This window comes from Sorghum bicolor, chromosome 6, assembly GCF_000003195.3.
Source record: "Sorghum bicolor cultivar BTx623 chromosome 6, Sorghum_bicolor_NCBIv3, whole genome shotgun sequence".
Taxonomy (NCBI): Eukaryota; Viridiplantae; Streptophyta; class Magnoliopsida; order Poales; family Poaceae; genus Sorghum; species Sorghum bicolor.
The window spans coordinates 48,628,474-48,649,851 of record NC_012875.2 but is presented as its reverse complement, the minus strand read 5'-3'; the positions used below and the strand labels follow the sequence as shown (position 1 = coordinate 48,649,851).

The 21,378-nt window shown below is 40.8% G+C and overlaps 2 protein-coding genes across 2 annotated transcripts; both read right to left on the bottom strand.

Annotated features, from left to right (window-relative positions):
* On the bottom strand, positions 2,357–8,137 carry LOC8073582 (protein FAR1-RELATED SEQUENCE 6). Its single transcript, XM_002446618.2, has 4 exons — positions 8,030–8,137; positions 7,693–7,936; positions 2,896–5,347; positions 2,357–2,793 (listed from the first exon to the last, which is right to left on the bottom strand). Exon 3 carries the CDS (start codon positions 5,311–5,313, stop codon positions 2,917–2,919), a length of 2,397 nt encoding a protein of 798 aa, XP_002446663.1. The 5' UTR covers positions 5,314–5,347; positions 7,693–7,936; positions 8,030–8,137; the 3' UTR covers positions 2,357–2,793; positions 2,896–2,916.
* On the bottom strand, positions 9,263–13,312 carry LOC8058711 (ribonuclease H2 subunit B). Its single transcript, XM_021462691.1, has 10 exons — positions 13,059–13,312; positions 12,602–12,658; positions 12,296–12,397; positions 11,872–11,948; positions 11,662–11,785; positions 11,357–11,421; positions 10,785–10,854; positions 10,009–10,084; positions 9,814–9,910; positions 9,263–9,739 (listed from the first exon to the last, which is right to left on the bottom strand). Exons 1-10 carry the CDS (start codon positions 13,168–13,170, stop codon positions 9,611–9,613), a joined length of 909 nt encoding a protein of 302 aa, XP_021318366.1. The 5' UTR covers positions 13,171–13,312; the 3' UTR covers positions 9,263–9,610.

The window sequence follows — 21,378 nt, the reverse complement described above, 5'->3', positions numbered from 1 at the left end:
AATAGTTTTGTAAAAATTACTTGCTAAATTTGTTGTTTTAGGAAGTTGGAATAATAGTATACCAAGTGAAAAACATTGTATCTCCAATAATTCCCTATTATGACTTGCCAATACGAAAAAAGGAGGACCTATTTGTTATGTTTGTTGATGCGGTTGGTCCTTCTGTTTATTTGCCGCGGTTTCTTCGTACGACGCCGCCTGCCGCGAGTTTCTTTCTGCGACGCCGCCCTCCGTTGCCGCGAGTTCCCATCTTTTTTCCCATCATCGGCCGCGAGTTCCCGTCTTTGTTCCCATCATCGGCGAGTTCCCATCATCGGCCTGCCTCTCATCGCAGGTCAGCAACCCCGCCCCATCTCCTTGTTCCCATCTCAGTTCGTAAACCTCCTATAGGACTCCATGTGCTCTAAGTTTTGTTGTTGATCTTCTCTTCTGATTGTCAGTAGTCATGCCGATGAGCCTACACACAATTTATAAACAAAATCAGATCAAAAGACCATGTAGATATATATGACGAACACGTCGAGGAGATCAGGAGAACATGGATTAACGTACTAGACATGGAGATGACTAGATGAGGAGATCGATCGACCTGAATCCAGCGGCGCCGGCAACCTGCGATGGCCTCTGAAGCCGCCGGCAAAGGTACGCGACCTTCAGGGGTGACTCGATCGTAGATGCGTACGAACTGGCGATCTTCAGGGGGAGGCGGCCACGATCTATCGTACATGAACGGTGAAATCGGTGACCTTTAGTCGGCCGGCCGCGATCTATCGTAGATGGGTTCTGTCTCGTACAAATATATATGCCCGGGAGGGAGAGAACTTTGGCGCGACTGAAAGTTCCGCGACCGCGCGCGAAACAGATCGGGCGGCGCGGGAGTCTTTTCGCGAGCGCGGGCGAGCGATGAGAACCTTTCTCCGTGCGCGTAAAGATGCGCGTGCGGAAGCCAGAAATCCTAAGTTTCCCATTTTGCCAAGTTACTTTACCAAACTATTGGAGAGCAATTTTTTATGTTTTGCCAAAAAAAGAAAGATAGCAAGTTAGTTTAGGGAACTATTGGAGATGCTCTAAGGTAAGCCTTATTTCTAAAACAGCTTCATGAGTGAAGCTGTTTTTTTTCTTCTCTCACAAAGATATAAATTGTGATGAAACTAAAAAAAAGTAGCTTATTGTAGCTCTCTCCCTCATGGCCTTGTTTAGTTCCCAAAAAATTTTGCAAAATTTTTCAGATTCTCCGTCACATCGAATCTTTAGACGCATGCATGGAGTATTAAATATAGACGAAAATAAAAACTAATTGCATAGTTTGGTCGGAATTGATGAGATGAATCTTTTGAGCCTAGTTAGTCCATGATTGGACAATATTTGTCACAAACAAACGAAAGTGCTACAGTACCTGTTTTGCAAAAATTTTTGGAACTAAACAAGGCCCATATCTCTCTTTCAACTATGCATGAAGTAGTTGGTGAAGCTATTTTGCCAAACACTTTTTCCAAAAACAGCTCAACTTCATCTAGCAAGTCACTCATGAAGCTATTTTCTAAAAAAAAATAGTTTTACTAGTGAAATCGAGCTGTGCCAAACAAGCCCTTAGTTTATGGGGTTGTTTAATTCCCCATAGAATCCAAAATGTAAAATGTCAACTACTTTGGAGTGATAAAATGTAAAATGACAAAATTTCCAGGGTCATGTTTAGTTCCATCTAAAATACAAAAATTATTATTGTCATAAACCCTCAGAGGCTTATTTTGAGTTTTTTTTATCTCTTGAGGCCAAAAATCCAAAATAGAGAATAATTACCTTTTTGTCAAAAATTTTGCATGGTGTTTAGTTCCATTTTGCAAAATGGTAGACCAAAACCCATTTTTTTGGAAAAAAATGAGAACTAAACAGCCCCTATATATGTGGGGTCAAAATATTTACAATGTACTCCCTCCGTCCCAAAAAGAGTGACGTTTTTTACTTTTAGAAATTGTGTTTGACCGTTCGTCTTATTCAAAAATTTTATGTAAATTATAAAATAAATAAATCATTAGTAAAGTATCTCTAATGATAAAATAGGTCTTAACAAAATATATAATATTTATGTAAAAATTTTGAATAAGACGGATGATCAAACAAGATGTCTAAAATTCTAAAACGACACTCTTTTTGGGACGGAGGGAGTACTCCCTTACAATGTCTTTAATGGATATAAAACATTGAGAAATATTCTACCAAGACAATAGACTAGAATTGCCAAGTGGAAAGAGCGTAATCCAATAGGACTGACCTTTCCGAAAACTCAAACGACGGCAAGCGCTTGTAAATCATAATTCTTAATAAGATACAGATCCTTCCCCATACATGCAATCCATAGTCATAAATGGATCTTTACATTCATATAAACTGGACTACATGTTAGATTACTTCCGGCACCGAGGCCTGAGGGCGATAATGTACATTACAGGCAATCTAATCTAGTAATCTACATTAGTTGAGATCAGTAAAGTATGCTCAGGCCAAATGCATGCCTGTTTGCTGCATCTTTTGATCACAACATTACCTTAGACTAACTGCCTCAGCCGCAGCAGTGTCTAGCTGAAGCCGCAGAAGAGACTTTTCTCGAAAGAACAACCGCAGGAATATGCAGTAGGCAGTCTCATGGGTAGCACAACCCGCAGAAGAGAATTTTCTCGAAAGACCAAACCCGCAGAAGAGATAAATCGATAGCCCACTCTCATGCCAAAGGCCTGATGCGTAGTATGAGATCAAACTCTTTTTGTACTTCACCGATCATATCTTGTTTTAGATCTGGAACAACACATTTATTAGGTATAAAAAAATAACAAATTCCAGGAAGCATCAATCTTAACACAACACAATTGGAGCAATATGCAAAGGCAGCTTACTCACCAGTTCAATAGCATCAGAAGATCAATTATTCACCTTTCTTTTCTTTCGCTTCTTTGAGGTGTTGGAGGCAACATTGGTTGCTGGTGCAGCAGGTGGGGCTACAGGAGCTACTGCTGGTGGAACTGCAGGGGGAAAGGGTGGGAACACCAAGGGATGAGGATGCATTGGTACTAAAAACATTCCTGGGGCTACAGCTGCTGAAGGTGGCGCCATAGCCATCATTGTTGGGGCTGCCGCCATTGGAGCAGATGAAACCACTGTGACTGAAGCCACTGCTTCAGTCGGAGTCGATACTGATGTTCCATTGCCAACTTCTTCTGTGGATGGCTTTGAAAACTTTGCAACTCTTTTACCAGCAGAAACTGGGCTCTCTCCAGGCCTTTTCTCTTTTCGAGACTCCTCAAACTTGCGCACTTTCTCTTTAGCTTCTTTCATCACAGAAAGGACATACTCCATAGCATCAGGGTCAGTAGCTCCCATTTCCACAATGTCAGCGAAGTACTGGTGTCCATGCTTGTAGAGATTGTCCGCTTGATCTTCCCGGATGTTTTCTGGGTTTGAGCCCTTCCCTGTATCTTTTGCAGCTTTCGGTGAAATGGGGGTTTCCTTAGGTTCCTCGGGGCATTTGTAGTCCTTCCGCCATCGATCAAGAATATATTTGGGAGGTATTAGCATCACAAGCTCTTGCTTCAAGACAGCAAGAGCATGGCTACACAAAATACCTTTAAACTGGAATGACCTACAGATGCACCACACTTCTTTCTCAGCACTGTTATACATCACTCTGTAGTCAAACTTCCTTTCCTTTCCAATCACTGTTACCGTGTATGTCGCTATTGAGCCATTCCTACTGACTTCAGTACAATTCACATTCATCAGCTGCTTCAACTGATCCTGGAATTTCTGGAACATATTTATTGTATAAACATTTGCAAATTGCTCCTCAAACAGAAGACCAGACAGGACTTGTGGCCTTTGTTGAAATGAACGGAAATCATCATAGGCTTCTCGATCAGACCTGAGCTTCATAGCAGTATCAAATTGTTCAATGAACGTCTTTATTGTGGTTTCTGGTGTAATATATCCATCAAAAAAGGCCTCCAATCGTTCACTACGACGAACAGTGGAGATACCAGCCCAGAAAGTATCCTTTACATATGCTGGTACCCATTTTGCCCTCTCTTCAAACAAGGTTGTAAGCCACTGGTTATCATGAAGATTATATTGATTGATCATTTCAACCCACTCCCTCTCAAAATCAGCTGATGTAATTGTATCATAGACTACTTTTTTCATTCTCAGACTGACTGCTTCTTTATCCTCAACTCTTCCAGACATTTCAGGAAGTTCTTTCATTATATGCCAAAGGTTGTATCTGTGCCGAGTATTTGGAAATACTTCACTGACAGCTTTGACTACTGGCCTTGAATGAGTTGTAACAATTGCTTCCGGTGCTTTATCATTCATACATTTTAGCCATTTTTTGAATAACCATGCGAAAGTCTCTGGAGACTCGTCTCCAAGTAAACCACATCCTAACAACACAAACTGCCCATGATGGTTGATTCCCAGAAACGCGACCAATGGAATGACAAACTGATATGTCAAATAGACAGTATCAAAGCAAATAACATCACAAAAATGTTGATATGCGACTCTGGATCTAGCATCAACCCAGCAAACATTCTTGAGCCGACCTTCATCATCCATGTCCCAGTTGTAGAAGAAGTTGGAGTTTTGAGCTTGCATCTTATCAAAGAAAACTAAGAGTGCCTCAACATCACCCTCTGCAAACCTCAACTTTCCAGTCTTCCCTGCCCCATCAATGGAATAATTTGACTGGGAGAAGGATTTCACCATGAAATCTTTGTTTTGGTTGGGTGGCCTGCCTCTACCAGAGTGAATCTTCGGGTTCAATCGAGTTTTGGCATTGAATGGGCGGTGCTCCCTTTGCCAGTCAGGAAGATCTTTAAAGCACATCATGAATCTGACCATCTCAGGATTGCATGGGTGGTTATGTTCCAACTCAACAAAAACCACTTCCCAGTGGTTCTCACTGGCATTAAACTTCACTACCATCATTGCTTTGCAACCAGTCTTTGCAACAAGCCTCCTTCGAGCTTTGAGGCCAGGCTTAATCCTAGCAATGCCACCTTTGTAACAAACAAATGTAGCACGGTACTTAACCCCATCAACACTGTGGGAAGTCCTCTTTGAGACCCCAAAGCCTGCACGATAGCCATACTCTAGGTAGAATTGATATGCCAGATCAACCGTCTCAAAGGTCATGCCAACTCGAGGGCTGACAACCTCGTGCTTATCCAAAACAGTGCTGTTGTTCTCAAAGGACATGGAGCCATCCCTAACTTGTAGTTGCAAGCTGCTCCTGGAATAAGGGTCGCTATGAAGGGTATCCATTGTTTCAGGTTATCTGATCCTAGGTCAACATAAACTGAAAAAAACCAAGAAGCCTGTAAGAATGGTTTCAAATAGACCACAAAGTAAATACTTTAGTAAAGAAACATATATTTTCTTAAGCATTTCAATCTAAACTAAACATTACTTGGATAACACAAAGAATAAGAAAATAACATTTAGCATTTCAATCTAAACTAAACATTACTTCGATAACACAAAGAATAAGAAATTAGCATTTAACTTAATGAGCAAATAGCACCAAAAACTAAAGTCCTACATAGACATTTGAATGGGATTATGTGAAAGCATAGCGTCCCTATTTTCCCGATCCATTCCATTTTGAATGTCTCGATTCACAAAGGACAATAATCTAACATATTGATTAATTATGCACTAAATATCATTCATGATGATTTAGACATCAAAGGACATTTACTCTCCTCTTTTTTTTTGGCAAAAAAAGAGAAGTGGAAAGTGGGAAATTATGGGAGTAAACCCATTTAATTGTCCATAACTCCCAAAACTGGAGCACAAACCCAATTTCATCTGATTGTCAATCTCTCTGAACAAAATGTGTCATGTAGTTGTGAGTAACGACCAAATCGAACACTAAGAATCAAACATCAATACCAAATGAGAAAGAAAAGGCATTTAAGTGCTTTCAGATTCGTCGGATTTGGAAAAGGTTGCTTGTTTAACGGCTAACCATCGACTGTGTCATTTACCAATCACCATATCATGATTGGCCTGAGCCTCGATAGGTCCAAAGATTCATAAAGCAAATAGCGAATATCACGCTTTCACGCAGAGGCAGTTTTCACTTTCCAAATGAGAAGTTTACTTTTATATGAACACAAAGCATGAAAGAGTGCAGCGTGGTATGTACTATGATACTATCCAACTGCTATAAGAGTATCACATGCATAGCTGTCTTGCAAATACAAGTTGAATAATTATGACTGAAATTTCATTTATAGTGACACAGAGACATTTGATAGATAAGCTATTGCAAGTTGAGGGCAGGGCTTCATAAAAATGCATGAATACTAGAGCAATTCCATGATCATGCTATCTTTTTGTACCACGAACCTTACATATATATATTTACATATATATGGGATAACACGGCAATGCTGGATTGTGTTTCATAGGTCAAGACAATACAAGCCTTGAACTTTCAATTAATGTGTTCAGGAAAGGAAGAGCATTATAACTAGGAGAAAGTGATGGGAATATCACTATTCTTGTCATGCTGTATACATAGAATCCAAAATTCCTAAATTTGAAAGGAAAAAACACCAAGGAATATGTATCAGCTTGCCGAAGTTTAAGTGTTTAACTTCACAGAGGATAGAACATGAACACTGAAGTGGAAACAAAACTATTACCACAGCCTTAGGGGAACAGACAGAGGCGGGCTAAATTCAGGTCATGGATGGTACAATTGAAGAGTGGCAGATCTAGTGAATTGGCACAACCAGGTCACCAACTAGGGCCTAAACCACCCACACCAGGGCACATACCGACAGGGGTAGACCTGGGCCTGAGGCCCCTAGGGCCCAGGCCCTAGTTGTTGACCTAGTAGCACTTTATACCCCATATAGTTTTAGGGCCCATAAACAAAGGCACAGTAAGAAAATGACTAGGGCATGCTTCCCAGCAACCAGGATTTGGCCTCCCGTTTCTCCCTGCTGGGCCCTAAGCGCTGCAACATGGAATCACGGTCATAGAAGAGGCCAAGAGCTTGACAAGGGGAGTCGGCAACGGGCGACGGCGACCCAGGGGCCACGCCTCCACAACACTGGCCGCCGAGGTCGCCACACCAGCCTCCACCACTGGCCACTGCATCACGCCGACCGTCGAGTCGTCGGCCTCCGACTCTTCCTGGTCGCCGGGTGCTGGACATGGAAGATGTCTGCTCAATAATTAATATTTGTTTTTCTGTTACCTCTTCATTTACATTTCCATCTTATGCATGTCAAGGTCTTGATGATGGCATGTAAGATGCAGATACAAAACCTCACTAGTCACTAGGTCTTTATTTTCATGTTTACTGCGCAATGTTCTTAACGGTTTCTGTTCAATCATCACATCTATTAGAAATTTTACCTTCATTTTAGTTAATTATCCATGTGATGTTTAATGGGTAGTTTTCCCCAAGAAATTTTACCTTCATTTTAGTTAATTATCCGTGTGATGTTAATGGGTACTTTTCGCCAATGGGTAGAGACATAATGGGTAGTTTTCACTGCTAGGTAGAGGCCCTAGTCATGAGCAAATCCTGGGTCCGCACCGGCGGAGCCAAGGCCCGGCCACCCTGGGCAGCTGGCCGGGCTCCCACGGTACAGCAGAGGCGGGAGGGGAGAGGGAGGTGCGTACGCAGAGTCGACGGCCGGTGCGCGGAGGACGGAGGCGAGGGCGCGAGGCGACTGGCGAGAGGAGCGAGGGGGAGCCGCCGACGCCGCCGCCGAGCCTGGGACTGCCCCTCCGTCGCTGAGGGACCGAGCCTGAGCGCCACTGAGCGCGAGTGGGGGAAGGAGCAGAAGATCTGCGCTGAGGGACCGTCGGGCCGAGCCTGAGCGGCGCTGCGCTGCAAGGAGCCGGCGATGCGTGGGCAAGCAGCCTGCAAGAGAGCGCACGCCGTGTGAATGTGAAGGATGCAGCGTCTGCTGCTGCCGCGCAACTAGGAGCCTATCTGTGAAGAGGGAGGATCGACCTGGACTGAGGCCCTATCGGCGGTGCGACTGAGCCAAAGCGGCAGCCGGCGTCAGCGAACGGACAAGAGGAACGCGAGGAGGAAGACGGGAATGAGGGAGGTGGTGGACGCTTGGACTTGGGCTTCAGATAGATCTTTTTCTGCTTCTAGGAAAGCCCAACCGGTCTCAACGTGCTACTGGTCTGTGGCATAACAAAATCAGTTAAGGCCTTTTCCCAAAAATTTTGGAAAATGGACACTGTAGCATTTTCGTTTGTATTTGACAAATATTGTCCAATCATGAACTAACTAGGCTCAAAAGATTCGTCTCGTCAATTTCGACCAAACTGTGCAATTAGTTTTTATTTTGGTCTATATTTAATACTCCATGCATGCGTCTAAAGATTCGATGTGACGGGAAATCTGAAAAATTTTGCAAAATTTTTTGGGAAGTAAACAAGGCCTAAAACCCAATGGTATCATTTCTGTCTCCATACATGCCTCCCTCAACTTTAGTCTGTTTTTCCTCTCTCAATTTCAAAACCTGACAAAACACCTCCTTTAAACTTTTAGAACTATTTATCTTACCTCCATAGTCCTCGGTTTTGAAGGTGATTTTATCTTTATCTTTTTTATTTATTTCAACTAAATCTTTAAAAAATCATAGTAAATCGTTAAACAGAAAATTCAATTTTGTTGTACTCTACATGAGTAGATCTACAAAGTGAACATATAATATGATATACTTTAGTATAAAGTTTTTGTCTTGGGTTTAAATCTATGATTTTTTATAATTAATTAGAATAATTCATAGTTACAGTTTTAATGATCCAATTGTGATGAAATTTTTATGATGAGCTAATTATTGTATGACTGAACTATAGTACAAATTTCATACTTATTGGATCATGTATAGTTTAGTTATAGATTTATTTATATTTAATAAATATAAACCTACATAAAATTAGAATTACTTTGAAATCGCTTAGTTGTTAGGCTAGATTTTAATGTATAGAAGTATTTTATGAAAATCGTATAAGACCTACTTATCTAGATGCTAGGATCTAGTAGCAGTGGTGCGTTGAGAGAAAAAAAAAAGAGGTTGAGACAAATCTTTGGCCCTTTCTTTAACAGGTTTTAGAGAGATTTTGATGAATTACAGAGAAAAGAGACTTAGAAAGGGGATATTGAAGCTTGTTTTTTCTACCAGAAATTTTTTATCAATGAATTATAGGAAAAAGGAATTAATTTTTCTCAATCTAATGGAGATGCTCTAAGATTTTGGGCCCTCGCGTTTGGGCTCAAACAATACCAGCCGTTTGGGCTCTCGCGTCTGGCGGCAGATACAAATACATCCCATACATACCGAGGGTTGTAGACTAGCGGAGTTCACTACCTGAATCACCAATTAACGCTACAATATAATTCCAATCTATTGTTAGCCTCTGCAACTCACATACATAGATTTCACAAAGGGGGTGCTGGACTGAGCCAAAAAAAAATGGCATGTCATCTAATCCAATTTTGAAATTAATCTTGCAGCTCCAAATGCATCAAAATGCCACGTGAGGCTTCAGTCACACGAAGGTTATAAGGGAGGCATCATGATCCTGATCCATTCCTTGTGACCCTTCGGAACATATCTTTGATGTTCTTGGATCCTACTTCTGTCTTTGGTTTCTTCGCTGGCCTCCCTTTGCTTGACTTGGCACCACCAGTCGCAGTCTTACTCTGTATGGTCATCTTACAAGAGATTAGAGGTTATACGGGCACTAAGAGAAGCTGAGTGTTATCAAGTGGCTCACCTCAGAGGGTAGGGCAGGTGCCGGACAACTGTCAGCATAAAACGAAGCTTCACCAGTTGTGGTCGTCGCATCGACAGTGATCTCATTGATATCCAGTCTGCAACAAAATGGATCGTTTGGAGTTTGAGAATAGACAAGCAAAAACAATTTTTTTATATATATAAAAAAATCTATGAGTGAAGAAGGAAATCCTACTGCAGCTTCTTGCATAGTAATGTTAACCATGGATCGTCCTTCAGATATTCACGGATCATTTGGACAGCCTCCTTCACTGTAGAGGAAACAATAGAAGCAGCCGTATCAGGACATTTATGTGCAACATACATAATCAGGACACAACAGCCTTTCATTCATATATCAGGTCAAAAAATTATCGTTGTGCAGTGTCCATTATTCTGCTTTGGTTGCTGGTAGTACCAGGCTATCCAACAAGTCTCCAAGAAACAGTGGCAAAAACAGAGTGGAACAGCCTCATGCATAAATACAAGAAGCCCCCCCCCCCCCCAAAAAAAAAAGGTAGAAAAATTACAACAAGGTGTCTATTGTACCTCTTTCCTCTTGAGATATTAAATTATGGTTTATCCTAGCACCAGGCACAAATCCAAATTACCAAGCATCGCTACCTTCAATCAAACAATTCTTCTATAATTCACTGTACGCAGGTACCGGTTGGTGTAGTTTAAGGCATTTTAGCTCATTGTATAAGTAATGCACCACGACATAAAGAATCAACATTTTGACTATAGAACTGAGTTGGCACTATTCAACAGTTTGGTTAGATGCACATGTCTGTTCATCTGATGATAACAAACCCCCTTTTGAAAATATAAACAGCAAACGAGAATCTACATACTTCCTGCCATATTAAACTAACCAAGTACTATATACTGAATAAATGGAGATTAACACCTGCCATATTAAACTACCCAAGTATTATATAGTGAATAAAATGAAGATTATCTAGGACACACATTGTTCTTTTTCTGTTTGGGCACCATAATTTTTACCCAACTTGGGGAAGATCTCCTTTAGGTTGTATACCTGCAAGAGATTCAAAGATATATTGGTAATCCAGAATAGTGAGACAAAGTCAAATTAACATGATTTAGAATTTGCACACGTAAATGAATACCATGCACCTCTGTAAAACAAAGATGAGTAAACAAAGTACATAATGTATCTTTCAGGATTCACTCCCCCAAAGATCATATTCAGAACGAAGTGAACTTGAAAGAATGCTGCTTCATTCAAAATCCACAACCAAAGAAATCTGACTAAGGGTCCAGAGTCAAATATGATTCAGCACACTATAAATTTTAATTTTGTGTTGAATGGTGACTTATATACGAGGTGAAAAAATAAACCAGGAAAAACATTTTAACTTATCAGAGGAATATATTCAAGTTTTATGTAAATCAGTACAGCATGCATCACCTATCTGCAGTCTGCAGGTTAAATTAAGTCATTGCTTTGTAACGAACAGAAGTAAAAAGTATTGACTAAGCCCAGAGAGTAAACAAAAGTATGAACAGGAAAACACTACCTTGCAGCACAACCAAGATAATACCTTGGAGTTGTCCAGCCTAAAGAACTTCATGTTAGATACTTCTGCAGCAAAGGTAATGTCCATGTGAAATAATTACTTCTGCGAACTATTTGCCACAACAGAACAAAGTCATAAAAAAAGAATGAACACAAGACGGAATGACAATCACAACGTAACTGAAATCACCAATCCATTCAATCAAGAAAATGAAAAGCTGCCAGATCAGATATGCAGCAAGGACTCTAGTGTTTATAATGTGGCAACAGCTTGACGTGGTATCAGCGAAACATTTAAACACATACCTTTTACTTCACAAACCAATTCCATATGGTGGCTAGCTACATTCATTAGCTGCTGATATCCAGGATATCCCTCAACATACAATATTTCATCCAGTTGTCTGAATTTTCCTGGATCCTTCCCGTTCTGCATGAATGGATGTTAGAGTAATAAGGTTTAGGTTAAACACAAACCATGTAACAGAAAAAGAAAAACTCATCAATTGCGCGTACCGACATACGTGCAGCTTCGAAAGTTGGTAGGAAAATGAAGATAGGATCAACAGGGGTGCAATAATAGAGGCCGCCATCTATAAGGGAGAGCATAGAATACTAAAGTGAGGTACTGAAGTAGAATGTAGTCTTGTGCCTTCAGAAATGTTTTGTTTCAAGCAGATTAACTACTCAGGACTCAGAATGTAAATGTGCCATAGATGGTACAAAAAACTCATCTCGTTATCTTATTATATTCCTTTTGTTAGAGAGAGAGCTAAGCTAGTGAGCTTTAACAAGACAGTTTGAAGTGATAGGGAAGAAAACCACGTGTGTGTCATGAAAATGGCTATTCATTGGCCACACAATGATAAGAGGCAGTGGGAAATATACAACATTGGAGCGGTAATGGGAAACTGTATAGCTGTTTCACTATTGTACATACCTTCACAAACATAATCCCCCAAGAACCAAGCACCATAACGCTCTTTGAACCAGTTGATCTCTTGAAGTTGACCATCAATAAATAGATACCCTGTTTCATCTCCTGGTTCATGACAAGACAAAGGTCAAGTTTGAGATGTTGACCGACTATTCAGTATTCACAAGTGCCAAGAGGGCAATCACATTCCATAAGAATCATCACGTATGTGTCTAGATTTCTGGATCAGAAGCTCATACTGGGAAACACTAGGTATGCATGCACAAGTTAATTTTTAAAAGCAATGTACGCACAGGTTCATCACTTCACCTGATCTTGGATGTTGAAGTGACAGAACAGTCCCTTGACTGCTGGCATCAGAAGGGCCTGCAGCGCGCAAAAAAAATGTGTCTCGTTAAAAACGCGGAGCTCCATTCATAACCTGACATCCAGCAGATCTCCCGCCTCTAAAATCAATCTTCAGACCCGAAGGCAACTACTTAGGACTGCGCAATTTGAACAGACTTACAACCAGCTGGCGGAACTCAAGGTAACAAATACATGCTGAACACGTTCGTGGGGAATTTTTTTTTTAAAAAAAAAAACTCAAGGAAATATAACTAAAAATCCGAAACCGCATAGTGTAACAGGAACCTAAATGCCACAAATCTGGAACAGTACTAGAATCAGTTGATGGGCCTGTGCTCTATCCCACAGCCAAGATCCCTAGTTCGAACTAAAGCACTAGGGCACAAAAGGGAGGTCCAGGATGCGGGTGGGTGCTCACGGTGGGAAATGAGGACGCGAGGCGGCGCCGCCAAGCTTTCGTGCCACGACGCCATCGCGGCGGCCGATTTGCCCCCTTCGACTTCGCCGGTGCTGCCGCTGCCGCAGGACATTGGGTCTGCTTCGGCTGGGGGCGGGAGGGGATGGGAATGGGGTCCTGGGGATGGGGCTGGAGCCGGGAGCCGGGAGCGGGAGGGCGCGCGCGGGAAGTCAGTGGTCGTAGACCTGCAGTCGTAGGGTTTTGCCGCCCGCCGGAAGGGCGCCAGAGGCCAGAGCCAGAGCGTGAGGCGGCTGCTTTTAGCACTTTAGCAGGTGGTTTCACGGACGAGGAGCCCAGTTCGGCCTACGTACAGTCCATTACAGCCCAAAATTTGGGAGGCCTACGGCTTACGGGTTTTGGCCCACATGGAGTCCAGGCCCATCCGTTTAGCTACTGCTTTGGCTGGGCCCAAGATATGATATGCGTTCCCGACTTCCCGTTGTAAAAAAGAAAACATAAGCCTGTCTGCAGCGTAGTACTTTTGTGCTTGGTTGTCAGAATTACGAATTCCAGTGATAAAAAAAAGTTACGACTTCCAAATGGAGTCAGAGCCAAGATGTAAAATCTCCGGTAATACTACACGTTTGCTAAATGCCATGTGTTTTCTTGTTTGGGGAAATGCACGGCGAGGAGCAACGTGCGTGCCCTAGTCCCTTTGTGTTCATGCCTAGAAAATTGGCTATTTGTCCTAGCAAAGAATGAGCTTCTCAACTTTGCAAAGAATGACAGCTGAATCATGCACAAACTTATGTGCATACGTGAGGAGCGACTTTGTTCGCTGGTCTAAAATTTCATGATTAAAAACATTGATCGCTGATTTATTATGAGAGATTATTACAGTGTAGTATTAGGCTATCTCTCACAAACGGCTTGATAAGAAACTAGCAGCGTAGTAAGGAAAAAAACAACTCAAGCCAATGATTGGTTGGTCTCCTTTGATCCTTCCTCATGCGACGCGTAGCAGACGGCTCGATAAGAGGCCTTTGATTCCAATTTCGTTCTCCCTGCTCGGACAGTCTTCAAGACCAACCATCACCTGTGAGTCTGTGACATGGACCAACGCTCGATGACCATACGGATTACAGAGCACGGTGCATCACGCTAGACTTGGAGCGTTGGTGAAGCGCTCGGAGGAGATAAAGGACGACGGCGAAGGTGCATCCACCGCGTGCCACGGCATGAGGTCGCCATGCTTTCGTCTGCAGCTTATGTGTGCAACAACCTATTATATCCGCAAAGCATATAAACGCTGATATGGGTGGTGAATTGGTGATACATTGACTTTATGATCTGTGATATAGAGTGAGGTTTTCTTTTTTTTAAAAAAAAAAACAAAATGATATAAAGAGTGAGTTGACGCATCCAGCTGTGCAGCACGACCGCTGCGCGCGGCCGCCACTTAGGAGCATGAGGATTGGCGCACGCCGTGACTGCTGCGTGACCACGGTTTAGACGCAGCGCACCAGGCACCACTCCAGCGCTTGTGGGTACGCTTTGCTGCTGATCAGTGCTTGCCCCGCCCCCGGCCGATGGCGATCGGCAACGCAACGACAAGACTCACTACACTACTGTACTAGATTGTTTGGGGGACTGAGCGCAGCACACAGTAGGAAGGACGATGCATACGGTTTCTCGCTAGCTTCATGATCGGTACGGTAGCTATCCTGGTGTGATTTTAGAAAGAACGCTACTACCCCTGACTTCTCAGAAATAAAATATTTAATTTAAAGCTACTACTCCTCCGTCTACAAATAAATACACGTTTCATTTTTGAGAAGTCAAAACTTTTAAAATTTGACTATATATATATATATCATATGTAATATGCAATATTAGATTGAGTATCAATATAATTTCATCATATATTTATTTGCATATATAAATGTTTTATTTGTTATATTTTTAATTAAATTTTTGACTGCTTAGAAAACTGAGACGTGTATTTGTCTGTGAGCGGAAAGACTAGCAGCGAGCAGGGTAGCATGCATTCTCTGTTGTGCATGATGAGGCGCACTACGAGCTGAGCTTGAGATTGGGAAAGGGACTCGCCGCCTCTCGTTGAGACGATTGAGTCCTTTGGTCCTTTCCCTTGTGGGTAATCGGTGGATTAAGGGGTTTTTCTGAGTGGGAATCGTTGGATTAAGTTAATGACGGCGGTGGGCCGGCATTGGATTCCTACGTGATATGCGTGCGTGCTGTGGGGATCAATAATCATGCAGGCAAGTGGACCGCCCGTGCGTGTCGTCCTCATCCAGAGCATAATAAGCGAGGACGCTAATCACGCTCATTCGTCGACATACATTATATATACTCTCTCTCTCTAGCTCAAAAAGGTTCTAAGCCAGCTAGCTGCAATGCAATGCAAGCATGATTGGAGTTTTTTTTGGAGGACGTCACTTTGGTCTTTCCGGGAATGGAATGTGATTTGACGTCGGTCGCATCAGCTTTGCACGATCGACCAACCAAGACAGATCCAGAACATTCCTCGCTATGTTTCCTTTCTTTTATATAGATAGAAGTACTTTGTTCATTTCTGTACCTCATTTTCTCCTTCAAAAACCCCATTAACCAGCCAACTCTTGCATTCACATAGATAATAAATCTCACGTCCTTTAAAAAAAAGAAAAAATTCTCCGTAGCTTAGGATTGGTCCTAGAGTATATGCTCCCTTGTCACTAGTCATTTCTTCTTAGCAAAGGTCTACTCCCGTATTTGATTTGAGCAAGGCCAAAGTAATAGGGCACAAAGAACAACAGGGACGGACGTGCAGCCTTGTGGGCGGAGCTAAATGTATTATTGTGAGTGCGGCCGCACCAAAAAAAAAAAATAAAAAACAGTGATAAATATTAAATTTTCACTATATTTGTACTCATAAATTATAAAGTCTTGCACCTACAAAGTAAACGTATCCTCTCAAATTTGTTCTAGCTCTGCCACTACGTGTGCTCATGCACGGTGCACCTGGGTATCTGGACTCTGGAGACGTACTGGAGTGCGGCTGCTGGTGGACGTCAACGTTACCAAAATGGTAACTGCAGACGTGGCCGCCATATACACTGCACCCTCTGTTAATGGTTTTCTGCTAGAGATGCACGTGTTTCTCGAGACTCTTGAACCTTCTATTTAGCAATAACAATTCTCGATCAACATTTTTATCAACAATAGTTCATAATCTCAAATGAAAATTTTCAACTACAAAAGTTTTAAATTTTGTTAAGCATTACAACTTTAATATATGATGCGTGTCTCCATCCAAGATTGTTTGAAATTTTTGTGATTCTCAAAATATATAAACCTAAAACAAACATTTGAGATATAAAAAACTTGAATAGAAACTTAATTATCAACACCTGGTTGCCTACTACAACTTTAGTATTAACTATACAAATATTTAAGGTCGTTTGGAAATCTTAAAATTGATTTCAGAAACTATAAACTGTATTGTATTGTGTATAGATTCATACATAATTGGACGTATACATACTTTTTTCGAAAAATGCTGGCAGAAAAATACCAGGTAAATATATTAATATAGAAGAGGGACGTACACATACTTGGTGCAACGTTTTTTACATGGATGTGACATATATGTGATGGGTCTCCATGTGCATAGTTGATATAATATTTGTTTTAAATGTGACATACTTGGATCCAAACGTGCGTATGTGTTGAGACGTTTTTCTTTTGGAATGTGACACATTTACATGTGTAACATGCATACGTGATTAAGATGTGATTCTTTCTTATACCAATGTGATTACGTTTATACAGAACTAATAGTTACCTGTGAGCTGCATTATACATATGTAACTTTTTAATGACATGTGATAGGTCCAACTAATAATCTATATGTTTAATAATATACTTAGCTTGCATGAGTAGGGATTCATGGATTAGCTTGTACTCTAAATATGTGCTAACCTACATGCTATGGTTCATCAGCAAAAAAAATCGCAACATCTAAGGCCTTGTTTACTTCCAATTTTTTTTTCAAAATAGGAATAGTAACACTTTCGTTTGTATTTGACAAATATTGTCCAATTATGGATTAACTGCTCAAAAGATTCGTCTCGTCAATTCCGACCAAACCGTGCAATTAGTTTTTATTTTAATATATATTTAATACTCCATGAATACGTCAAAAGATTCGATGTGACGGGGAATCTAAAAAAATTTACAAAATTTTTTGGAACTAAACAAGGCCGAGATGAAACACTAGGTTGTGGCTATTTTTTTCTTTTGTTGTCAAGTTTTTTTTTTTGAGTAACCCATCTCTAGAAAAGAGTTTAAAAAGAAGGGTGTTTATCCGTTAATGGTTTGTAATTACTACCAAAACGATGAAGTCCTTCTAGTACACTAAGTAGTAGTATGAACGCTACTACCAGTCATAGCATATAAGAATCCTCACTATGAGACATTTTTTAGCGAAAAGCTCATATTAAATGTTGAATGCTAAACACTAAGAGAAGTTGTGAATTTTAGTTGTGTATGAAATTCATTTTTGTGTCAGTGATGTATATGATTAGATTTCACCGAAAATGTTTGTGACTTTCGATGATACAGTAGCAAGACAAAAACCGATGGAAACATTTTCGATTTTTTTTGTTTTTGGTACTGTAGTATTTTTGTTTTTATTTGAAAAATATTGTCCAATCATGGACTAACTAGGCTCAAAACATTCTTATCTCGCAATTTACAGACAAATTGTGTGCAATTAATTTTTATTTTCGTCTATATTTAATGCTCTATGCATGTGCCGCAAGATTCGATGTAACGGAGAATCTTGAAAAAATTTTAGTTTTCGGGGTAAACTAAACATGTCAAAATGGAACAATATATACGTGAAAAGGAATTCCTATGTGAAAACTAACAAAAATATAGTACCCCGTTTAGCAAAACTCTAGCACCGAGATCCAGGATTTGGACCTGCAATTTAAGTAGTATAAATATTTATATTGGATCTAACTTGTTCGCTGGTCTAAAAAAAATTATGGTTAAAAATATTATTCGTTAGTTTATTGTGAGAAAAAAATATTGAGAAAAAATACGATTTATACGACAAGCGAACCGGCTCGATCCATCTCCAACTGGCAACTGCATATAAAATCTTTGGCACGGTTGCTTCTATCCTCTTGCACTGGGAAGCGAGGTGATCAAAGTCCACGAAACTCTGCCAGTCCGTTGTGCCACACCCACTGCCTTGCGCTGTTCTCTCGGTCTCTCTGCGGGTGCCCGGCTCTTGTTGATGGCAAATCCACTGACTCCGTGGGCCCCAAGCAGTCGGCCCTACCAAGCACAAGCAGAATGACACACGGACGACGCAGCATCCCGATATGCTGCTGAAGTGTTGGCTTTGTCGGGGCATGGACATGGAGCCATGGAGCCCCGGCGCGATGTGGCCCTGTGAGCGGAAAGTGTAGCTGGCCCGACAAGTGGGCCCGTGACGACGTGGTGCCGTCCAGCCGGGAATCTCATGGTGCACCACGACAAAGTTTAAACAGCAGTTTTGGAATTTTTTTAATCGAAATTTAGTGGAGTACTAGTGCTCTCGTCACTCAGCTCGTGGAGTACTACTGTACTGCACTGCACTGCACCGCGCCACCACGGCGTGTCGTGTACTCGTGTGTCGATTGTGGGTCACAGTCAGGCCTGTTTAGCTCGTAAAATTTCTTAGATTTAGTTATTATAGTATTTTTATTTTATTTGATAATTACTATTTAATTATAAATTAATTAGATTTAAAATTTTAGCTCGTAAACTACAAGTAACTATATAATTAAATATTTTTTATTTATATTTAATATTTTATATATATATTTAAAAAATCGATAAAATAGAAAAAAAGAAAAAAAAATGGACTAACAGGGACAGCTGCACTGAGCTGTGGACTGAGTGGGTAGGTGGAGGTGACTAGTGGTTGCGCCTATCAGGCTATCATGCCCGGCCGGACGATCACGCAGCCCCCTTATCGTTATCCGGACCGTGAATTCGTCTCACCCCTGGTGATCCTACGGCGTCACAGCATCAGCTGCCATTTGCCATTCGCACATAGTACCGGGGATTGGAGAAGGTACCCTTGCCATCATGTTTTTCCATCTCCATTTCGATCTTCTCTAGTAAGGCCTTGTTTAGTTACACCTAAAATTTTTAAAAAAATTCCCTATTACATCGAATGTTACAGTACATGCATAAAACATTAAATATAGATAAAAAATAACTAATTACATAGTTTATTTATAATTTGCGAGACAAAACTTTTGAGCCTATTTAATCTATTATTAGATAATAATTATAAAATATAAAAAAACAATACATTTATGAAATCCAGAAAAATAGATCTAAACAAGATCTAAAAATGAATTAGTACTGCAATACGAGGTATATGGGTCGCTGTCCGTGTGTTTATTCCCACTCATACAAAGACGAGTATCATTTGGCTTCTAAATTTCCACTCAATCGACATTGGGAGACGATAACACTTGCATTGGTCATAATTAATAAGGTTGTAGTGTAGCCACTTGTAGATATGAGTCATGTTTAGACGTCTTTGATGTCTAACTTAGAGCTAACTCATTAATTTTTAAATCACTAAATAGTGTAAGGGTACTCCCAATACATAAACCATCATGGTTTTTATAGACATTAATTGTAGTGCCACCTAAGTATTCTACTGATGTGGCAAGATAATTATCGAAGAGAGAGAGAGCAAAAAAACATAAAAACCGGGTCTAAGTTAGAAACCATGTTTACACGAAATCTAAGACATGAAGTGATATGATTGGTTGAGAATGGAGAGAGAATGAATATGATTGGTTAAAAAATATTCTATAAAACTATCCATTGGGATCATAGTTTCTATATATAGTGTCTATAAAAATTAATAAGTATAGAAACTACAATGTAGTTTCTAGCATTGGGAGTGCCCTAAAAGACAAGCTAGAGACTAGCGTAGACTTAAAAGATAGTCTTGCACACTTCACGATGAATTCATTTCTCATAGCATGATGTTTAGGAGAGTCTCTCTCTACCATATCTATTAGCTTAGAGCTTGTGCTAGCCCATACTGTTAGAGACGTCTTATTCAGTAGTGGACCCATTATCTTTTATAAGTTAGGGTGATTTAGTGGCTAAGTAATAAATTAAATCTAATCTCCTAACAACATAGATCATATAATAACTTTTATAGTAAAGTTGGGCGTCGGTCGTGGCCTAGGGTTCACGGTCCATGCGTCTGTCAATGTGTATATTATCAGTTGCCAGTCTGAGATTGTGTTCAAGGTTCATATACTAAGTGTAACACAAAATTGTTAGAGTTTTCATCTAGCTCTTAGTTTGGCGTACATCTCCTTATATTTAATTTGATTTTGGAGAGGTAAGCCACGATCCGGTTACACATTTAGAAATCATGCAATCCCTTCTTCCGCAATGTCTCCCTTAGTTGCTAGGCCTACCTTGCCTGTGCTCCCATCACATGCCACCAACCTCAATGCCTCCCTAGCGCTTCAATTGTCCCACCTATTAGGCCATTCTCATTCCTCTTCGGACAGTCAATTGCTCCGACCGCCTCGATCCCGCCCTCCTCAAACCATTCACAACACGATCGCTAGCCCTATCTACCGCATGCATCTCCAACGACGACCGCGCCACCTCGCTGCTCTACGATTAGTAGTGGCGTCCCTCTCCTCCCAACGACCTAAAACTCAACACAAACCTCTAATCTAGTGGCATACTCTTCTTCTTTGATGGCAGCAATTAGGAGCTTGGGTCACACTGTGCAAGTGTGGGATAGAGTCTGAGTTAGTAATTTTCACCTAGAAGTAAGGGTGGAAAGAAACCATTCTCTTTATTTTTTTAGTTGAGCATGGAATTGAATCTTATTATCCAAAATGCACGTTTAACTCTACATGTCAAAATAAATTTCTAGATGCTTGCAAAAAGTCAAAATCCACGTCTCCCTTGATAGGGACAAAAAGTCATTTTGCGTGTACAGGACATGGCACATACACTTTACATAACTACTAGGACAACCGGTTAAAATCAGGTGCATAAATTTTCAGAGTTTGGTTAATATTTTCCTATAGAAGTTAGAGGAGATTAAGGGCCTGTGTGAATCTCTTTCTCAAAACTTTAGAGCTAAAGCTCCAAACAAGTGGTTAGCCCTAAATTTTAGCCCACCTCGCATTAGAGCTTTAGAGCTCAAATGTGAGTTAAAGTGCTTTATACTTTGTAGAGCTCTAAAGTTTAGAGGATGAGATCTAAGGGTATCATCAATAGAGGCTAA